Source organism: Notamacropus eugenii, chromosome 2, assembly GCF_028372415.1.
Source record: "Notamacropus eugenii isolate mMacEug1 chromosome 2, mMacEug1.pri_v2, whole genome shotgun sequence".
Lineage (NCBI taxonomy): Eukaryota > Metazoa > Chordata > Mammalia > Diprotodontia > Macropodidae > Notamacropus > Notamacropus eugenii.
Window position 1 is genome coordinate 318,266,483 of NC_092873.1, and position 22,055 is coordinate 318,288,537.

Below are 22,055 nucleotides of genomic sequence, written 5' to 3' on the forward strand. Positions count from 1 at the left end.
TTACTGGTCTTAAAACACTCTTGGAAATAACCCTTCACTTCCTCAAGGTATGTAAAGAAAAGGTACATAAAGAAAAATACTGAAAAGAGCTTTGGCTTAGGCTTTACAAGGCCCCACACTTTATGGTCTGAGAAGAGGGATCATTTATTTCCTGGCAAAGGAACAGCATGAATGCACCTTCTTTAATGGAGTTTACATCCTAATGGGGAAAACAAGAAATACACATATAAGTATATATTGAATAAATCTGAAAAGAATGAATACAGAATAATTAAATACAAAGTAGTGTAAGACAGATTAGCAGTTAGAAGGATCAAGAAAAGCACCCCACCCCCCACAAATGGATCATTCCCTGTTTGCCAGAATTCTTTTTTTGTTGTTGTTCAGTCATCTCAGTCCTGTCTGACTCTTCATGACCCCATCTGAGTTTTGTGTTTTTCTTTTTTGGCAAAGATACTAGAGTGGTTTGCCATTTCCTTTTCCAGCTCATTTTAAAGATGAGGAAACTGAGGCAAACAGGGTGAAGTGACTTGCCCTTACTTAATTACAGTAATAATGTTGAATAATAAGGAAAAAGAGATTGTGTTCATTCATTTTATTGCTAGGGATCTTGACAAGCTAGAACAAAGGACTGAGTCAAATAAATGAAATTCAGTAGGGCTAAATATTAAGTCTTGGGTATAAAAACACCTTTGCAAGTACAAATTTGACTGAAAAATGATATGAAGGTATTATTGACCTGCAAGTTCAGCCTAAGAAGGCCCAGGTCTCCCATTGCATCCTGGGCCGTCTCCAGTCATCCTGATGAATATCTGGTTACTGGACCCAGATGTCTCAGAAGGAGAAAGCGAGGCTGGTGACCTGCACAGCCCTCTCTCACTCAAAACAAAGTCAAGTGCAAGTCATGTCATCATTTCTCTGATGTCATGGTCTTCTTCGAAAACAAATATGTTATACAATAGTGAAAAGAATCTAATTTGATCCTGAGCTTGCAAACCTTGACTTGACTTGCAAGAGTAGAGCGGAAATAGGATTGTCATCACTTCTAAGTGCCATAGTTTAAGAATGGTTTTGATAAACTGGAGAGTATCTAAAGGAGGTTAACTAGACTGATAACAGGCCTTGAGACTGTGTCATTTGAGGGACATGTGACAGAATCTGGGATGTGTAGCCTGGAAAAAAGTCTCAGGGGAGGAACAGTAAGGAATAGCAACCCCCATCATGTGAAGGGCAAGGTAGACTTAATTCTTTTTGGACCGAGAGGATGGAGCAATAGTTAAAACTTAGAAAGAAGGAAAGTCAGCTTAGATGCCACGTGATGCTTCCTGACAGAGCTGTCCAAAATGAAATGAGCTGCCCCAAGAAATCCCCTCTCCTTGAAGATCTTCCAACCAAAGCTAGATGGCCATTTAAAGGATGTATTATAGTGGAGATTCCTTCTGGGCATGGATTGGACTAAATGGACACTAAACTCCCAGTTCTCAAATACTGTGATTTTGTAATTCTTTGATTCATTTTATCAGTGGTACTTCATAAAGGCCTTATGAGTAGGGTGAAGGTGATGGTATGGAAAAGATATAGGAGTAGAATCAGCAGGACTTGGCAAAAGCTTGGACATACATGGGGTGAGTGTAAATGAGGGGTCAGGGATGGCATGGATCTTCCAAACAAGGGTGAATGGAAGGATGGTGGTACCCTTGACTGAAGAAAAGAAATTTGAAAGAGGAGTATTCTTTGGGGGGAAAGATAATCCTGTTTTGGATATACGAAGTTTGAAGTATCCAATTCTAAATGTCTAATAGGCAGTTAATCTGAGCCTGGAACCCATGCAAAAGATATTTGCAGCTGTGTACCAGTTTTCAGCTCTGAGTGTCGTTGCCAGCAGTCTGTTTTTTCTAATCCAAGGTCTGGTTTTCTTGTCTTACCTTTGCACTTTTCCCTCATTAGTGGGGAATTTGCCCACTAGAAAATAGATTCACCTTCCCCCTTGACTCTCTGGACTTCTCTTCTTTGCCAGCTGCCTGCCTGGACTACTCTTTCAGTGTGAATTCCCGCCATGCTTCACTTCATTTCTCAGTTGACTCTCTGCTAGCCTTTCCCCTGCTTCCTCCATCCTGGCTCCCTTTTATGTATTGTCTTCTACCAGTAGATGCAAGTTCCCTTGTGGGTAGGGGTTGTCATTCTTGCTTTTGTTTATATCCGCAGTGCTCAGTGCAATGCCTAGCACATATTAATAAATGATTACCTGTTTGTCTGTCTACCTATCTTCCTATCTATCTTCCTCTCTCTCTTCCACCACTTTTTTTTTTTTTGGTAAGTCCTAATGGAAGCAAGGACTGTTGCAACCTGCCTTTAAACATGAGACAACCAGATTCTTCACCCAGCTCTGGATCTTGTGGCTTCCTGGGTGTCTTTATTTTCCAGCGGATGCTTCTTTACCCTCTAAGTATTTCTGCTGACTTGTGGCTTTCTTGTTTGTGTAGGGCCTTTGTGATTAGAATTAGCAGGTAGAGACTCTTACTACCTTTCCTGAGGTTAGTAGACATCAGGATTTTCCTACAGAATGAAGAGACATAGACAGGGTTTTTTTCCCCATGGACTGAGACTCTGTGAGTATCTATCTGTGGAGGCTCACCAGATGTAGTGAGGTGGAAATTATGCCTTCAAATCTCATACATGGTAAATCTTCACTTCCTTTGTAGACAGTGATGCCCAGAGAGAGAGTAGTATTCAACAAGCCAGGGGAGGTAGGATTGTTCCTGATAACATGCCAAATGAGGGTTATTCACTATAACAACTAGAATGAAGGCTTTCAAGAGTTTAAAAATGAGGCAACTTGATCCATTTCTCCTATCCATTTCAGTTCCTTCATTTGCTAGCAAATGAGTAATTATGTGGTAATCCATTCTACACTGGAGAATGGAAAAGGAAAAGATTTCCATGTACAGAGAATAAAGAGGATTTATTAAAGGATATTCCATACAACCATGAAACCTTTGGAGGGTGCCTGGAAAGGGGAATTGAGATCATGTGGTCCCCTAAATATTCATCCAACTATGTGTGTGTGTGTGTGTGTGTGTGTGTATGAAAGGGCAATGAGGTGGTAGGAGGAGGAGTGATTGTCCATAAGATGGTTTCCCAGCATTCCCTTTTTGTGCAGAAAAAGTCCAATCTCTGACGCATGTTAGAGATATTACCTCCTTTACCTGTGTTCTGGGATGGTAATTGGACAACCAGGTGACCATTTTGCTTCTTCTTTGAGATCTACACTTTCAGATCTTTGAACACAGTAATCACCTGAGGGGAGAGTGTGAGATCAAAACTGTTTCCCTCTACTCAAAATTAACTAACAAGGGTAATGTGTGGAGGGTCTTTTTTATGATATGAGGCCCTTTGAGCACAGAGGGATACATCTATCATATCATTATTGTGAAAAGAAAAAGGATACTTTCTAAGCAGTTTTGCAGAGTGAAAGCAAAAGTTAGCAAGAAGCAAGATACTAGCCAATTGATATGAGCATGAATCTTCCCAGGGAATTCAAGATGCATGCTGGGAGGATGACTCTGGGTTGTTCTCCTGGATTAAGGATCAGATAGCTTATGGAGGGAGATGTTCCTTTTCCTCTCAGTATTCTACATGAGAATGCCAACTCAGAATCTGCAGGAATGAGACAATATATTTCTAACATACCAAGATCCTAACAAAGGTAAGGGATGGAAGGAGGCCTTAATTATTTGCGTGCGTGTGTGTGTGTGTGCGTGCATGTCTGTGTGTGTATGTCCTGTAGCAGCAGTATTGATTCATTTACATTCTCCAGAGGAATTACGACCTTGCAGTTATTAAATTTTAAGAAGCAAATATATCTTTACACCTATAATAAGAAGGGCCACAGAAACCACAAACCAGACGCTGAAATGAATTGTCCTATTGTGTAAACTTAGCAAAGAATAATTATTAAAATACAAAACTACCAGATCACAATATTGCTAGTGTTAATTTGTTAACTACTACAGTCACTACTTCCTTGTCCTGCTTAACTAAGTTTATTTTAATTAATTACTTCTTTAATTATTTTCATATCATGAATTATAAAGCTGCTTTTTAGGAGGTTGTTTTTTGTGCTGCTTGCCCTGGGCACCTAAATTACTAGTTACTTTAATACTATTACTGTTAATAAGTTCTCTTCTTAACATGACTGACTCTTTGTTTCTCTGAGCCTATGTTTGCCTTTATAAAACTAGAATGATACCGACCGTGTAACTTCTTTATTGATAGCCCCTTTTCTTCCTTTTATGGTCATTGCTACCAGAATACAAGAATGATTTTCCTTTACAGCTTCTAGAACATGTGAGAACAAAGCAATTTAAGAATGATAACTCCGAATGTAGAACAACTAAGAGCAAGTAGAGATGCTAGATTTTAGTGCATTGTTCAGTGCAAGAAACAGTAAGAACCTACCAATCAGACTACCGAGGAAGTGCTTTAAAGGGGATAGGAGCTGGACCTGTTATTTCATGGATATTTCCTAATAAGGAAATTCTCCACAAATACCGGTCAATACCTTACAAGAGTGAGGAATGAGAGGTGTTTATTATAAACATAAATGTGTATACACATATATATATTTTCTGCCACTGAGAGTTTTAGAGAGTTACCTGGTCCACTAAGTGGTTCATTGACTTGCCTAAAGTCAGCCAGTGTGTGTCAGAGACAAGGCTTGAATCCACATCATCTTGACTGAAGACCAGTTCTTTATCTACTATGCCATGCTGATTGTCATATTTTGTAGCATTAGAGTAAATAACAGCAAAATTCAAGGAAAAGATCTGATATCTCAAGGGAAATACTGGAAGCTTGTAGGAATGAATGGGGCCTAGCATGACCAGATCTCACACCAAACTATAAAGCAGTAATTGTAAAAGCAATTTGGTACTGATTTAAAAAAAGAAAAGTTGATTGGCAGAACAGAGTAGGTAAGTAGGTAAGACAGATCCAGAAATAATGTGTTCTGTAAACCCAAAGGCAAGCACTATTAGACTACTGGGAAAATTGGAAAGTTGAAAAGAAATTACATTTCGACTGTGTTCATCCTTTGTTTTCGAAGAGGACCATGACATCAGAAAAACTCTGACATGCCTTGCAGTTGACTTTGTTTTGAGTGAGGCAGGGCTGTGCAAGGTCACCAACCTCACTTTCTCCTCCTGAGTCATCTGGGTCCAGATATTCATCAATGCATCAGGATGACTGGAGATGGCCCAGGATGCAAGGGGAGACCTTGGCCTTTTTAGGATGGCCTTTTCAGGTACTCATTTAGAGGGAGATAATGCCCATATAGGGATGTAAATAGTTTGCAGATATTAAATAACTTTTTCTTTTTCTTTTCTCTTCCTTTTTATCTTTTTATGCCTCTCTTGAGTCTTGTATTTGAAAGTGAAATTTCCTAATGAGCTCTGGCCTTTTCATAAGGAAGATCTGGAAATCCCTTATTTCATTGAATGTCTATCTCCTTGACTGAAAGATTATGCTTAATTTTGCTTGGTAATTAATCCTTGCTTGTAGTCCAACCTCCTTTGCCTTATGCAATATCTTATTCCAATCGCTCTGATCTTTTCATGTAGAATCTGCAAGGTCCTGTGTGATCCTGACTAGAGTCCCTTGATATTTAGATAGTTTCTTGTTGGCTGCTGGCAGTATTTTCTCCTTGACCTGATAATCCTGGAATTTGGAAACACTATTGCTTAGTGCTTTCAATTTGGGATCTCTTTAGGGAAGTGATAGTGGATTTACTATTTTGCCCTCTGGATCTAGGATCTCAGGGCAATGCACATCTTAAACTTTATACCACAGCTCCAGATGTATACAATGATTTCATTTCAGAATGTATCCCTCTCTCTCCCTTCTCTACCCAAGTCAATCTTTTTTTAACAAAGAATGAAAAGGAAAGTAGAAGAAAAAAGCAAAACTGATGCGTCAAATGAGTCTGACAGTATATGTACTATTTCATACACACAGTCCCCCACCTCTGCAAAGAGAATGAGGTACATTTTCTGATCTCTTCTTTGAGGCCACACTTGGTCATTACAAATACACAATGTTTAATTCTTTTGTTTATTCTTCTCCCACTTACATGATGGCTTTCATTTTGCATATTGAATTCATGTAACTCTCTCCTCTGAATTCTTATTCTTCATTTCTTATAGTGCTTTACTTGTATTTATAGACCATAATCAGTGAGCATCTGAGTTTCATCCCTAATGTCTCTTTTCTCCCCACAGCCTCCGAGGCAATTCCCAGCCATACCAGCATGATGGCAGATAACTCCAGAGATGCTGGGCTAAAGCAAGCCATGCCCCAGAGGAATGAGAAGGCTACCCTTGACTTTGGCTATGTGGGAATTGATGCCATCCTGGAGCAGATGAGGCGGAAAGCCATGAAGCAGGGCTTTGAATTCAACATCATGGTGGTTGGTGCGTCTTGCCTTCCCCCTAGTCTTATCTCTCTCTTCCAGACACGCACACACACGCACACACACACACTCTCTCTCCCCCCCAGATTAATTTTGTTTGAGCTAGTTGAGTTGCTAAGAATATGATAATGTTAATAATAACAAAAAATAATAACAATATACAAAATAGAGCCAAGTATGGTAAGAATGCTAGTGTATTTAATATCCACAGAGATCTGTTCTCTCTTTGAGATGTGTCATCAACACAGTAATGTTGAGAGCAGTTGTTATAAAACATGGCATTTTTTCAGAGAGACTGTTTAAGCCCATAATGGTTCTGTTTAGTCTTACGTTCGTTATCAGTCATTTCTCCTAGATAGAACTCAAAGTGGCTTAAAAACTACAAGAGTCAAACTGAAACAGCTCAGTAATCAGTTGATGTACATGGATAACATCCAGTGCTTTGCACAGTTCCTAGCCCATAGTAGGTGCTAAATAAATAAAATGATAAATAAATAAATAAAACAAAGTAGGTGCTTGTTGACTGATTCTGTGGCTCTACTGAAAAAAAACAACAACACATTTCACTTTCTTCTCATGGAATCTTTCTCCATTGATAACCTAATGATTTTTGGATTCAATAAATATAATATTCCTAACACACCAAAGGAAAGACAGAGATTGAAGGCTTTGAGCTTGAATCCAAGTGTCTCATTGAACCAGTGAATAAAGCTGATCCATCTTGATCTCATCCAGGCAACATATATTAAACATTAAGGTATCAAAGGGAAGACTGTGGCTATTAAGAAACATATCAGAATTCTAAAATCAAAGCTGAATGGGAAGAACACATTTGAAGCAATTAACACCCACCCAATACCAGTCTTAACCTACATTTCAGAAAACATAAAGTATACCATAACAGTTCTGTGACATATATTAAACAAAAATTTGCATGATAAGAACAAAACACATAACCTATCACTCTTAAGGCAGAGAAGATTAGTGCTTTGCACCCAAAATGAAGGGAGTTGATAGAAATTCTTATGCCACATAATAAGTCAAAAACCTACAGAAATGCTTTTGGAACAAGCATATGTAACTTCACTAAGCAGTAGAAAAGACTGGTAACATATATGCATTATTAGATTCATCTACTGTAATCCAAAGTGGTTTACATCTGAATGGAGCCTTTGAAACAACTAAGATCCAAGAGGGGAACCAAAAGGTTCCTACTTAGATGAAATTCACTTGCATTTAGCAGACAAAATGTCAACAAAGAAGCATCTGGCAAATGGTTGAGTCTTGTAGATTTGTTTGTGGAAAACAATAGGATTTGCGGTGTCAATTTAGTTTATGTCCCTGCTCGCAGATCAACATAGATTAAAACAAGGAGACAAAAGAATCTTCAACATGTCAGTGCAGGCTGCAAAAATTTGGCACCTACCATGTATCTAGTAAGATATGATCTGGTACCTGGAATTCTACATCAAAAGCTTGGTATCTGTCATAGACTGAAAAATCAACAAATCCCAAACCATGAATAGAAACCAGAAAAATCCTAGAGAACCCAATAAACTGCTGGAAATGGACCATTATTATATCTAGAACTATTACCCCACTCCCAACCTCCATCACCTGGATATAACATTGATCTCTAAAAAGTTGAGTAAATTTTTAAGTAGATGTCCCTGTATGGAAAATGAAACAGAAAAAGCTTTCAAAGTCTAGAGATTTGACAGAAAAAATCAGAGTCATGTAGGAACAGAATAAGACATGCCTTATCATTGTAATAATAGCATTTATATAGTGCCTACTTTGTGCCTAGTGTGGTGCTAAGGGCTTTACAAACAGTATCTTATTTGATCCTCACAACATCCTGGGAAGTAGGTGCTATTATTATCCTCATTTTGTAGTTGAGGAAACTGAGGCAAACAGAGGTTAAGTGACTTTCCCAAAGTCACACATCTAGCAAATACCTGGAGTGCCCCATCATCACTGTTATTCTGAATACTATTATAACTGTACAAGTGATCCTTTCAGTGAGATAAGAGATGATGAGCTTAGATCCCAATATTTTTATTCAGCCATTAAAAATAATTTGACCCATTTGTATAATAGTCCTTAGGATAATGATTTGTCTCTGAATTATTTTTATCCAAACCTGATTGCAAAAAGATGAGAACCATTATATTGCAAAGAGAAACCCCAAATGTATTTTAGAATCCAATAAACAAATTGTATTGAAAGCAGAGCATCATTACAGATAGAACTGTTGCTTACAACTGCCCAGACACGGCATGGATCCTTAAAAACTTAAGAACAGAGTTTTAAAATTTAATTTGCCATACCCACTGCTCACAATCTCCACTTACATTAAATGAAAAGCTTTAAAAATACAGAGACCTATCAGAAGAAATTAAAATTCTGAGGTACGTCATCCCTATTGTCCCATCTGTTACTCAGGTTGCCCCAAAGCTATTTCCAGTGTGGAAGCAAAGATGGTTCCAGAGAAGAGGAGTTGACATTCCAACACTCATAACAACATTGCAGGGACAGTCATTTTAACAGCTTATGTGATACTAAGCAGAACGTTGAGTGTACGATAATAACAAGATGGCAACTAGTCCTTGGACTGCTTTCCCTTAAACTTCATAAAATAGGATAATGAAATGTGATTCTAACAATAGTAACAGACATTTACATGGTGCTTGAAGATTTGCAAAGCACTTTACTTATATTGTCTCATTTGATTCCCATACAAACCCTGGGAGGTAAATGATAAAGATTTCATACCCATTTTGCAGATGAGTAAACTGGGAGGATAAGTGACTTGCCTAGGTAGTAAGCATCTGAAGCAGGATTTAAATGAAGGTGCTCCTGTCTTCATACTCAGCATTCAACTATGCTGGCTCACAATACCTTCCAATCCAACATAGGTTTATGAAAAGCTTACTATGTCAAGGCACTGAGGATAGAAGGACAAAACTCCCAAATGCAGTTCTTGCCCTCAGGTAGCTTAAAAGATTGCTAGGAGTTAAGGGGATTCATGATGTAAATAAATAGAAGGAAGATTAGGAGGTCAGGAAAGGCTTTGTGTAGGAATTGACATGAGATGAGTCTTCCATCAATCAAAAAAGGACTGGGAATACAGTTGAAAGTGCAAACAGTCCCTGCTTTGAGGAGCCCAGGTTTTAATGGAAGAGACAACGTAAATAGCTAGCTACGTACAAGAGATAGACAGCAGATGGAAGGTAATCTCAAAGGGAATACCTCAGCCTAGAAAGAAGCCAGAGACTCTATGAGGCGGAAGTGAGGAAGCATCCAAGAAGGCACAATAGTCTGTTCAAAAACATGCAGATGGAATATAGACTGTGGAGTTTAGGGAACATTAAGTAGGTGAATATGTTTCAGGTTCAATAACCTGAAATAAGCCTGGAAAGATAAAATAAACTCTGTGGGGTTTATATTTTATCATAGAGACAACTGCAAGTTTTCTTGAGAAGAGGAGAAACATGAAAAGTTATCTTGTTAGCTATGTGGAAGATGGGTTGAAAGGCAAGTCAGCAAGTACTCTTTAAGTACCTACTGTGTGCCAGAATCTGATAAGTGTAAGATAATAACAAGATAACAACATGTCCTGAGTGGTCAGGAGACCACTTAGGAAACAATTGTCATAGTCCAGGCAAGAAAATGATAAGAGGGCCTGACAATAGTGGCCTGAACGGAAGCTTGGTGCTGTCCTTGGCAAAAAGAGGGCAAGTATGGAGGAGGGGGATTATTATAGCTGCCACCTTCTTCTGGCAGAGATTTTCCCCCAACAATCCAAAAGAGAATGGAAAATCTGGTGCTGAATTTTAAGCTTGGGCCATCATGATACTCTCCACCTCTACATACACACCTAATTTTGGGCTTTAAAAGTTTTCAGTAAGCTGAAGCAGCTTTGCTTTGCGGTGAGGCTGGCTAGGAATAAAATCATTTCAAACCTTTCCTGGGGCCCCAGGCCCAAGAGAACTTACAGGAAATACTGTGGCTAGTGGAAGGAGGTGGTCACTAAGAAGAATAAAGGTCAGGGTTCAGTTTAGCTGAAAATGGAAATGACCTGGTGTGTATGTGCGGGTGGGGGGGAGGCAGCTTAGGACCCCTTTTCAGTGTTTAAGTGAGATTTTTTTGGGGCGGGGGCAAACTATTTGCTTTATTTATTGACAAACCTACTATTTGTTTACCTGGCTTTTTTGCATGTTTTATTCAGGTGTTTGGTTTTAATTCTTCTTTGGGTAAACAGTGGTTCAGCTAAACTCTGAAGCCCTTCTCAACACAGAGACTATAATTTTTCTACCTGTCTGAGCACTGAGCATTTCTTACATGCCTGAGGAACAACATTACATATGTTCACCTGTTAGAGATACTTGTTGCATTTTTTGCTTTGATTCAGTTTTCGGTTCCCATGTCACTATTTTTCTCAGCCTTCCCAAATCCAAATTTAAAGCAGGGCATTTAGGGATTTGGTCTAGGATTCTCTGTTAAATGCCTAATCCTGACCCTAGATCCTAAAGCCAGGCTCCTCCCCACCCCCCAAAGAAATATTAGTGGGATAAAATACATCATTCATGAGGAAACCCCATCTATAGATGCTATTTGACATGATCAATCTCCTGTGGCAAATGTTGTCTTCTAGTGAGTTCTGAATAAGGCACTTAGGATAGGAAATGTATGGATTTTTTAAAAATAAACAATAGAAATTACCTTTGGAGGAGGGGAATGAGTTGGAAGAAAGTGGGCAAGGACAGAATTAAAGCTAGTGCCTGAGGAAGTGTAGACATACCCATTCATTCCTATGCTTCATTTGCTAAATAGTATTAATAAGTCTTTATTTCAAAATCTACCAGCATGGTGCCTGGTGGCCTCTTGATCATAGAGGAAGGAGAGAAGTGGGGTGGGCCTACCTCTTTCAGTCCTTGATCTTTGCTTGAGAGAGAGTAACTATTCTCTCTCCTTTGTCCAAAACCTACCTCAGAACTTGTGTTTGTTTTTTGTTTAAATTAATTAATTTATCTTTAGTCTTCAACATTTACTTCCATAAGATTTTGAGTTTTAAATTTTCTCTCTCTCCCCAAGATGGTGTGCAGTCTGTTATAGGCTCTCCATATACATTCATATTAAGCATATTTTCATATTAGTCATGTTGTAAAGAAGAATTAGAACTAGTGGGAGGAATCATGAGAAAGAAGAAACAAAACAAAATAAGAAAGGGCAAATAATATGCTTTGATCTGCATTCAGACTCCATAGTTCTTTCTCTGGATGTGGACAGCATTTTCCATCATGAACTTGTGTTAGATCCTTGTGTTAGAGTTGTGTTAGATCCTTGCATTGCTAAGAAGAGATAAGCCTGTCAAAGTCAGTCATCGCACATTGTGGCTGTTACTGGTACAGTGTTCACCTGGTTCTGTTCATTTCACTCAGCATCAGTTCATGTAAGTTTTTCCAGGTTTTTCTGAAGTCTTTCTGTTCATCATTTCTTATAGCACAATAGTATTCCATTACATTCATATACCACAGCTTGTTAAGCCGTTCCCCCATTGATGGACATCCCCTCAATTTCCAATTCTTGGCCACCACAAAAAAGAGCTGCTATAAATACTTTTGTACATGTCTACCTCAGAACTTGTGATGGAGGATGCAAGTCCTGGAGTTCAAAAGACCTTTGGAATCCTAAGCAAAGAGGTTCATACTAGAACTGCTAGGGTAGGCATTAGCAAACAAGCAGTGACTGGTCTTCATCTGCCTGGTCAGCTTCCATGTCTAGCCTGAGGATGTGGGCATGAGGCCAGTGGTTGCATTGCCCATAGCCCTGAGGGACAGTTGCAAAGGACAATCTCTGCTGTGCTTCAGGCCTTCCAAATGACCCCAGTTCAGATTTCAGCCTGGGGTGTTGTGGGTTTTTTTTTTTCACCTCCTCAACCAGTTACAGTCTTGCCCTTCAGCTGCAGGCTGTTTATGCTAAGTATACAAACAATCCAGAGCTGGGATTACCCCCAGCCTTCCCTTAACCAAGGAGGTCAGGAATGCATGAGGATTGTTTGGATGGGATTTTGGCTGATGAATTTGAGGGATGGGGAATGGGGTCAGCTAGAAGTTGGCTGCAGCCTCATAAGGGAGAAACCCTCTGCTAGGGCTCTGCATCCAAGTTCCAAAAACCACCTAGTCCAATTCATAGCTGTGTTGCTTCCTCTGTCTCTTTAAACCATTCCTCTTTTTGGTTTACACCTATGACTCCTTTCAGTTTTATATTTTCAGAGGGCAGCTAAGTGGCATAGTGGATAGAGTTTGGACCTGGAATCAATAAGATGACCTCAGACACTTACTAGCTGTGTAACCCTGGGAAAGTCACTTAACCCTGTTTGCCCCATTTTCCTTATCTGTAAAATAAGCTGGAGAAGGAAATGGTAAACCACTCCAGTATCTTTGCCAAGAAAACCCCAAATGGGGTCACACAGAGTCAGACATGACTGAAAAACAATAATTACTTATATTTGTCTTGCCACAAAGGTTTTCTAGAAAGAGATGACCCTATTTAGAGATTTTTCTCTGAATTGGAACAGCAGGATTGGCCTTATAGATCAAGGCCCCTCATTTTACCAGTGAGTAAACTGAGTCTGAGAAAGGTGAAATAACTTGCCCAAGGTGGCATAGGCAGTGAAGATAGTCATAGCCAGGTCTCATGATTCCAACTGGAGCACTGTCTCCACTGCAACATGCCAGTCTCTCTATCATGCCACTGGGAATCCTTAAGTTTTCCATGTTTAACTATCTTCTTCTTGATTGATGCAACAAGATAGATGTTTTTTTTTTTCCCAAGGTGGTCTTCATGCTTAATTGGTAATAATTTCTTTATGTGGTGATTTGGCATGAAATATGAACCCATAGATGACTGAAGTTGAGTATTCTTATGAAAAACTGGTGAGCCAAATTGGACCAAATATGAAAGAACCCTGAAGTCATAAGGAGATAGATGCCATCTTCAAAGCAGAAATGCCAGAATGCCAGGCTCCTAGACTCCGGTGTAATATAACCCAACATAGAATCCTGACTAACTCAGCTTGCCTTTATCCTTTCCAGGTCAGAGCGGCTTAGGAAAATCCACATTAATCAACACTCTGTTCAAGTCCAAAGTCAGTCGGAAATCAGTCCAACCAGTTTCGGAAGAACGGATCCCCAAAACCATTGAGATCAAATCCATCACTCATGGTGAGACCTCAGGCTGTATTCTCCTGGGGAGACAGGTGAAAACAAGGATGGGGGGCTTGAGTAGGGTAGGATATCATTCTCTCAATGAACATTACCTACAGAAAGATATCATGATCCTTGGAATCATGGGGATATGGGCATTTTATAAGTCAGATGAACTTATTCCTTATCCTTGAGGAGAGTTAAGTGTTGGAGAAGGGACTCTTTGAATGAAACAAAGTCTTAATTTTATACCCTGACAATAGACCTGTAAAGGTCAGTGACTCCCTTTGCTATCTTTTAAGACTCTTGGTTTAGTCTTGCTCTGTATAGGCAAAGGAAGTATTTCATTAAAAATTGTGAAGCAGTCCTTACTTACACTCTACTTCCTCTGACATTAGTCCTGTTAAAAGAATTCAGGGTATAAGAAAAGTTCATGCTGATGAGTAGAAGCATCGTGTCTATCCATGTAGAGGAAGATAAAGTGAAGGTGGGATTATCTTAGACCTTTGCTTTTCAGGACTGAGGTATTACCAGAATACTTACTGAAGCCCCTGCCATCCTTCAGCTGTTTTCCTCTCTGTCAGCAAAAAGTCACAACTTCCAAACTGGAAAGAACTTACTTGTTCCTCTCTTTGAGTCCCAAAGGGAAAACTACCTTATTTCCCTTTAGATCTTCTCTACCAGTTTCAAGATACCGTTGTCTTCTTTTGCAGAAATTGAGGAGAAGGGTGTCCGGATGAAGCTGACTGTGATTGACACACCAGGTTTTGGGGATCACATTAACAATGAAAACTGGTGAGTATTCCAAGCCCCAAGATTCATGTTCAGGTTGGATTCCTGCTGGTGGATGGTGGGAGAAAAATGGGGATGTGAAGTCTTGTCCTCCAAAGCTGGGGCTGATGAGGACTTTGCTGACTGCCTGTAAGGGTCAAGTTCAGCTACCGTTGAGTAGTAGAGACAGTTATTCTGGCATCTAATGCCCTTTTAACAAAACAAAACAAAAAAAGACTGAAACTCTTGAGGACCATAGCTGAGGCCATCAGCTCTAGGGCAAAAACAGTTTTTTTTTTTAGCTTCACTCTCCCTAATACTAAGACCAATGGTGGGGGATGACTTGAGGGGTGTGACCCAGAGCTGTACCATTCAATAAATTCCTATAATTTTATGGCAGAGGAGCATGGAATATGCTTAGAAAGAGGGTAAAAGCTCTAGGGAATTTATAATGTTTTGATCACAGTTTGGAGTTAAAGATAAAAGTGGAAAACTATCAGCATAATCTAACAGACCACTAAGCACATGCCTCACTGCTCTAAGCTTGCTGTCTAAGCTCCAGATTAGTTCTCCAGAAACCTGCCAAAACATTGGATGAAATGGGGGATAAATCTTTTCTCCTTGAGCCTGATAATGAGGAAATTCTAGGTCTGGTGTTACACACACTCAGAAAAATAACTTGTTACTCACCCCCACTTCTTTGCACAGCTGGCAACCCATCATGCAGTTCATCAATGATCAGTATGAGAAATACCTTCAGGAGGAAATTAACATCAACCGAAAGAAGAGGATCCCAGACACCCGGGTGCACTGCTGCATCTACTTCATTCCTGCCACTGGCCACTCGTATGTATAAGGGAGACCTACATCTTTGGGACCTTGTTATATAGGCCAAAATATTGCAGTCATAGAAATCATTGGAGCTAGAAAGGACCTTAGGAATCCTCTAGATCAGAGGAGCTCTTGGGCCTCATAAGGCTCCAAAACTCCCAAGTGTACTGGAACCAGATTAAAATGTAATTGGGAAATGTTTAACAAAATAAATAAAAATACAATACAACATAGGTAATGTTAATTTGTAGTTTTCTAAGTCAATAAGCAGCCTGCAGGGATCCATTTCTTTTTGAATTTGACACTGTGTCTCATCAGGTATAAAGCAACTGAGACCCAGAAGTTAAGGTTCAAGATTATTCAGCCATACAGGGCCAAGCCCAGGACTAAAACTTAGATTTCCTGGTTCTCAGCTTTCTGTACTGAATATAATACCATTTTCTGCTGACCATGAGTTTCCCCTGCAAACCTTTCCTCAGGATTTATCTTGAGTTATCTATGGAAAGGATGCTGAGGATTATATCTTCTCTTTCCCACTCATGCCCCAGAACTTTACCAGCACTGGGTTGTCATATGGAGTAGAAGCAGATTCCATCTGTATTCCTTATGTGCTTGCCTGAAAGCTGGGTAGTAGAGGGGCTTTATAGTTAACCTATCTGCAAAGGTTGATGATGAATATCCTGGTGTTAGTCTAGATCAGTGGTGTCAAACTTAAACGGAATGGGACCACTAATCCTTAGTTGGGTATCTAGTGGATAGATTATTGGGCCTGAAGTCAAAAGATTCATCTTCCTGAGTTCAAATCTAGCCTCAGACATTTTATTAGCTGTGTAACTCTGGGCAAGTCATTTAACTCTGTTTTTCTTAGTTTCCTCATCTGTCAAATGAGCTGGAGAAGGAAATATTAAATTACCCTAGTATGTTTGCCAAGAAAACCCCAATGGGGTTACAAAGAGATGAGCGTGACTAGGATTACTGAACAACAGGAATGCATAGTTAAGGATCCCTCTGGGTTGCATATTGATGAAATTTGAAAACTTTATATCATCTATATTTTATTGTATTTTCATTATTTGTTCAATATTCCCTAAATACATTTTAATCTGATTCTGGCTCCAATCAGGAGTGCTTTGGGCCCCATCTGAGTAGTTTGTGTGACACTTCTGGTCTCAATGACCTTGAAGGTTCCTCCTAGTTCTATCTATGATTCATTGATTCCTAAGTGAGAAATCATACTGCCTCAAAACCCATATGGGGGGGGGGAGGTATCTAAAGTCTGTGCCCACTTTCCCCCAACACCTCATCTCCCTCACCCAAACTAATACAAATCTAAAGAATAGCTCTTTTTGTCAGCTTTACCTAAGCACTACTAACTGTATTTGGTATGTAGGGAAGCTTTTTTGTTTATTGGGGTTTATTTTGAACAGGGGGGTGGGGGTTGGAGGGTGGGAAATGAATGTGGCCTTTTAGTATTCCAGCCATAGAAAAGAGCCTACCAAGAGGACAGGAAGCTCAAACTTGAGGCCTTTGTGAGAAAGTAAATGCCCAGACCCAACAGTGAGGTCATTGGTCCCTATTCCTTCCTCCTTCCCCAGGTCCATAACAGTGTCAGGATTTGAGAACCATATGCCCATGGATAGAAAGGGCCCAGACCAGGCTTTGCTAACTGCTCATCAGGGCTTGCAAAAAGGAACTGTCTCACTTTTTGTCTGTCTCCAGCACTTGGCACACAAGAAGTGCTTCGTAAATCCTTTTGTTTCATCCATTTACCCCAAAATTATCCTGCCTGTTCAGAGCCAAGTGACTAATCTTGTATTCCCCAAATAGCACTGTTGGCTAGTTCAGCAATAAGCCATTTCAGACCTAATGACCTAGATACTAGTAGCCTATAAGGGAAAAACTGGGAAATGAGAAAAGGACCCTAATCTTACTGCTAATTTTTCATGAGAGATTCTGATTCTTATTGTATGTATGCTTCTAGAGAAGTCTTCCCATCCTTGTTGCTCAGGATACATGGAAGGTAGAAAAGTAATAATTATGACAATACTGTTTAGCAGCAATAATATACTGCATTGGTTTCCTTGAGGCAGCTAGATGACACAGTGGAGAGAATGCTAGATTTGTAATCAGGAAGGTCTGGGTTCAAACTCTGCTTACTACCTGTGCGACTCTGTCACAACCTCTGAGCTTTCGTTTCCTCATCTATAAAATGGGAATAATAATTACAGCACCTACCTTTTGGGGCTTTTGTGAAGACCAAATGAGAGAACATGTAAAGTAACCTGCAAGTGTTAAAATATTATATAAATTCTAGTTTTCGGTATTATTATTGGAAGAAAAGAGAAGCATTGTGAGAAAACCATTTTAATCTCATAGAATGAGAGCTGAAAAGGGTCTTTAAAGATTATTTGATCCAGGGGAAGCTACATGGCAAAATGGATAGAGGATGGGTCCTGGAGTCAGGAGGACCTGAGTTAAAATCTATCCTCAGACACCTGATAGCTGTGTGACCTTGAGCAAGTCACTTAACCCTGATTGCCTCCCCACCCCCCAAAAAAGATTATTTGATCCATCCTTCCCCCCATTTTATGAATAAAGAAATAGAGGACCAGAGAGGAGAAATTGCTTACTTATACAGCTTGCAGGTGGTAGAACTAAGACAAGATCTCATTTTTGTTCACAATTCTTACTTAACTCTTTTAAGCCCAGGCCGATTTCTTCCGCATTCTGGTTGGGCCTGTGCTAGTTTGCTTTGACTATTTTACCTCTTTATGTGCTGTCAAGCAGAAGTTTAGAAGGTCCCAAGGAATATAGGACTTGGTCTGTCAGCAGGCTGTACCATGCTTACAAGTATGAAAAATCTCCAAAGAATAAGTCTGCTTACAGTCTCAGGCAGGAGCCAGGAGAGTGGTGGTGGCATTAGCCATCCAGGGGTTGGAGGTTTGTTCCCCTCTGACTTTCTGCTAATGGTGCCAGAAGTAACTGTAAAAAGAACATTTCATCCTTGAGGGTGTTGGAAGGTGAGATGAGAGAGGGCTTCACTTTATCAGAATGGAAACACATTGGGTGGAGCCAGAAGGCAAGCATCCTTTGGATGGAATCCAGGTGGCCTGGCAAAAAAGAGGCTTGATTTACTATGTCCCCCAGCTGTTTTGTTGGTTTTCTCTCAATAAAAAAGCCCCACAGCAGAGCCTTCCATTTGGGCTGATGTTCAGGACAGACTAGCCTAGGAGATTAGCCACCTCAAGTCTTCACCAGGTTAATGGAAGAGCAGGATTGCTGAGTATGGGTTACACCTGAGATACACAAAATTCTCTGTTTCCTGAAAGTGCTTTTAAAGGTCTTTTTATTTCCTTCATAAATAATTTATTTGGAATTTAAGTTGAAACAATAACAAAACCCAACTATATCTACATTTTTGGCTACTTAAGCTTAAAAAAGGTTTTATGTTGGGGGTGGGGGAACACTGGGTACAGGGTAATAAATGAATTTTGCTGAAGTATCCACATTCCACAAGTCTTCTTGTAATTCAGGGAAGGTGCAGAGTAGAAAGCAGCTGGCTAGGGTTAGGAGTGCAGCCTGTGGCCAAGGAATATGATATTTCCTCTGTGTAAAAGCAAGCTGGTTTGGATGAAGATCAAATCCATGATGGCCTCATTAGCACCATGCTCTACCCAACTGAGTGAACCCTTCCCAAAGAAGCACAATAGAAAACAGGCTTTGGCCCAGATGGGTAGCTGCATCATGTTCTCCCCTTACTATGTCATGACCGAGAGGCTTAAAACCCCTGTTCTTTTTCTCCCTTTCCTGATCATCCCTATCTAAGTCAAATTATTCATTTCTAGTCTCCGACCACTGGATATTGAGTTCATGCGACGTCTGAGCAAAGTGGTCAACATCGTCCCAGTCATTGCAAAAGCTGACACCCTGACGCTGGAGGAAAGAGACTACTTCAAACAAAGGGTAGGGCTTTGCAGTTTTTCCACATTTTTCTTGTTTTCATCCCTTCCCCTACCTATGGATCACCCTCCCCACCCCGCCACCCTCCTGCCCTTAGGCAGCTCTGTCAAGCTGAATGTCTGGCCTGGAGCCCAGAGTAATCTTGCAGTCTTAGCCCAGAGGGATCGCATGTTACAGGCAGAGAAAGCCCTTTCACCTCCAAACAGTTCCTTATGTTGCTCTTGAAAGCCACGCCAGTCAACATGCCCCAGGGATGGTGGCTTCTATGTGCTTTATAACATGGCAACACCTCCCTCTCCACTCAGGGTAGCAGCTTTTTAAGGAGACCACACAGGGCTTCTGGGAAAAGGTGGTACAGACAATTTTCACTTTACATGAGTGGACTTTTATCAATTTTACCTAATGTGAATTTGCCTGCGGACTTGAGGGAGGGAAGCAGGAAGAGTCCACCTGGAGTCCAACAAATGGAGGCCTTGAAGAATTTTCCAGTAGCTGAAAATACCAAGCTCTGGAAGGAGCTAGGCCTGTAGCATAACCAGGATGACACAGTCTAGCAGCAAATTGACCTACCAAACAAAAACACTGGAACTCAGGAGTGAAGACATATTATTCTGGGAATTATATGTGGAGGGGAGTGGTCGACATGAAGTTTAAGGACATGTGGGGGCTGGCAACAGAGAAACAGGAGAAGGAGAAGGAACACATGGGGTTGGGGCCAGCCATATGGGGGCTGGACCTGCAGGCCAGTGGCAGAGCAGGGCAAAGGTCTCCTCTCTTGGTGCCAGAGGTCTAAAGCCTAGCTCTCTATCCAGCATGGTAGTGGTCACTCCACACATTTGTGGCTTTGTGTTCATTTGGAGGTTTTCTTGAGGAGCAGGGGTTTTGGTGGGAGGGGGTAAGAGGTAGAAAAGCCAGCCAAGAGTGCACAGTACTGTATAGTGACATTACCATAGATTTTTTTTGGAATGTGAATTTCTTTCTGAATTCTTTATGTAAAATTGAATTTGTGTAATGCAAATTTTTGTAAAGTGAGAACCATCTGTATTGAGAAGATAAAACCCAGATCCAATCTCATTGGTTATCTCTGGTCTGAGAAGGCAATGTGGTGTAGTAAGTAGATAGAAATCTGGCCTTGGAGCCTGGGAGATTTGAGTTCAAGTCCTGTCTCTGATAAATACTGATTGTATGATCCTGAGCAAATGACGTCACTTCTTAGTGCTCAAGGCACCTCTCTAAGACAATAAGTTGCAGAGAAGCTGTTGAATTGAATTGGAAGAGAGAGTTTCCTACCCTAACAAAATCGCAAGTGTGATGTCTAACTCTGGTCTATTTTGTTCCCAATGAATGAAGTCTAAAAAAACAGGAGTCACAGGTGACATTTGGCTGCTTTTCATTGAATGGAAGAGAAAGTCCATGAAGGTTCATCTCTCCCTTTAAAGTAAATCAAAGTTGTGCTTTCAACTTCTAGTACTAGGGGACTTTCCCCTAGGACAGACACACGGGTAACAGATGTTCTGATGCAGCCAGGAATACACCCTGTTTTCACTGTTCTAGAAGTGGGGGTGCAGTAATAGCCTGATCCTCACTAGATGCCAGCCCAGTGTTCTAACTTCCCAGGGAATGGGCTGGGCTGGCTTGGCAGGGGACATGCCATCGTGTCTTTGAATATGTACTTTCTTACCTGGTAAGAAGAACAGGAATGCTTTTTGCAGGTTGGTGTTCTGAAAGGCATCTGGTCGTTGCTCTCTCACTTTGAATGGCACAAATTTGATTTCTGTCCCTTGGAAAAAATGGAGTATATGTAGTTCAGGCTTGTCTAGAAATATTGGTGCACAAGCAAATTTTTTGCCTCTTCTAATAGATCATCAGTCAAGCAACAAACATTTCTTAAGTGTTTGCTGTGTGCCAGAAACAGTGTTAGGCTCTGGAGACAGAAATACAAAGAATGAAACAGTCTCTCTGCAGGTAAACAGCTTGTGGTCTAATGGAGGGAGCAACAAGCATGTATATCCGTATACACACACACACACACACACACACACACACACACACACACACACACACACACACACACACACACACACACACACACCCAGGGGTAGGGGGATGATGATGCTTGAGCTGTTTTTTAAAGGAAGTGAAGGACTCTATGAGGCAATGGTAAAGAATGAAGTGTATTCCACGTATGATGGGAGACTAGAGATGGAGTGTATTGAATGAGTTACAAAGAGAAAGCTTAGTTTGACTAGATAGCAGAGTATAAGAGGGAGAATAATATCCATTGAGGTTGGAGAGACACACTTGGGCCTGGTTACATTACATAGAATTTTAAAAACTAAACAGAGTAGTTTATATTTCATCCTGGAGACAACAGGAAGCCACCAGAGCTGTTTGGATAAGGGAAATGACATGGTCATTAAGAAAAATTATTCCGTTAGCATTGTGCAAAATGTACTGGTGGAAGGTCAGAGGCCACAGTAATAATTGAGGTGAAAGGTAGGAAGGGTGTGAACTAAAGTGATAACTGTAATTCTGACAGAAGGGGGTCAGATTAAAAAGAATTTGTAAAGGTAGAATGTTGAGATTTGGAAATTGTATAGAGGGGTAAGGGAGAATGAAGAGTCCACTTTAAAGGGCAGATTATAAACATAGGAGACTAGAATGGTGGGGGTGCCTTTGACAGAAATAGGGAAAGCTGGAAGAGGGAGCATGTTTAGTTTGAGGTGTTTATGGTACATCCACTTTGAAATGTCTAAAAGTAATTGGTGATACAGGTCAGGGGATAACCCAACACTGGACATAAAGATCTGGGAATT

The 22,055-nt window shown here is 40.4% G+C and overlaps 1 protein-coding gene across 5 annotated transcripts in view; it reads left to right on the forward strand.

Annotated features, from left to right (window-relative positions):
- Positions 1 to 22,055, forward strand: part of SEPTIN9 (septin 9) — a 335,206-nt gene that overhangs the window by 302,919 nt on the left and 10,232 nt on the right. For all 5 annotated transcript variants that reach the window (XM_072645129.1, XM_072645132.1, XM_072645131.1 and 2 more), the window contains 5 exons: positions 6,276 to 6,467; positions 13,567 to 13,695; positions 14,391 to 14,472; positions 15,157 to 15,294; positions 19,125 to 19,242. In XM_072645129.1, the coding sequence (XP_072501230.1) occupies positions 6,276 to 6,467; positions 13,567 to 13,695; positions 14,391 to 14,472; positions 15,157 to 15,294; positions 19,125 to 19,242 (659 nt within the window). The remainder of the gene's footprint in view (positions 1 to 6,275; positions 6,468 to 13,566; positions 13,696 to 14,390; positions 14,473 to 15,156; positions 15,295 to 19,124; positions 19,243 to 22,055) is intronic.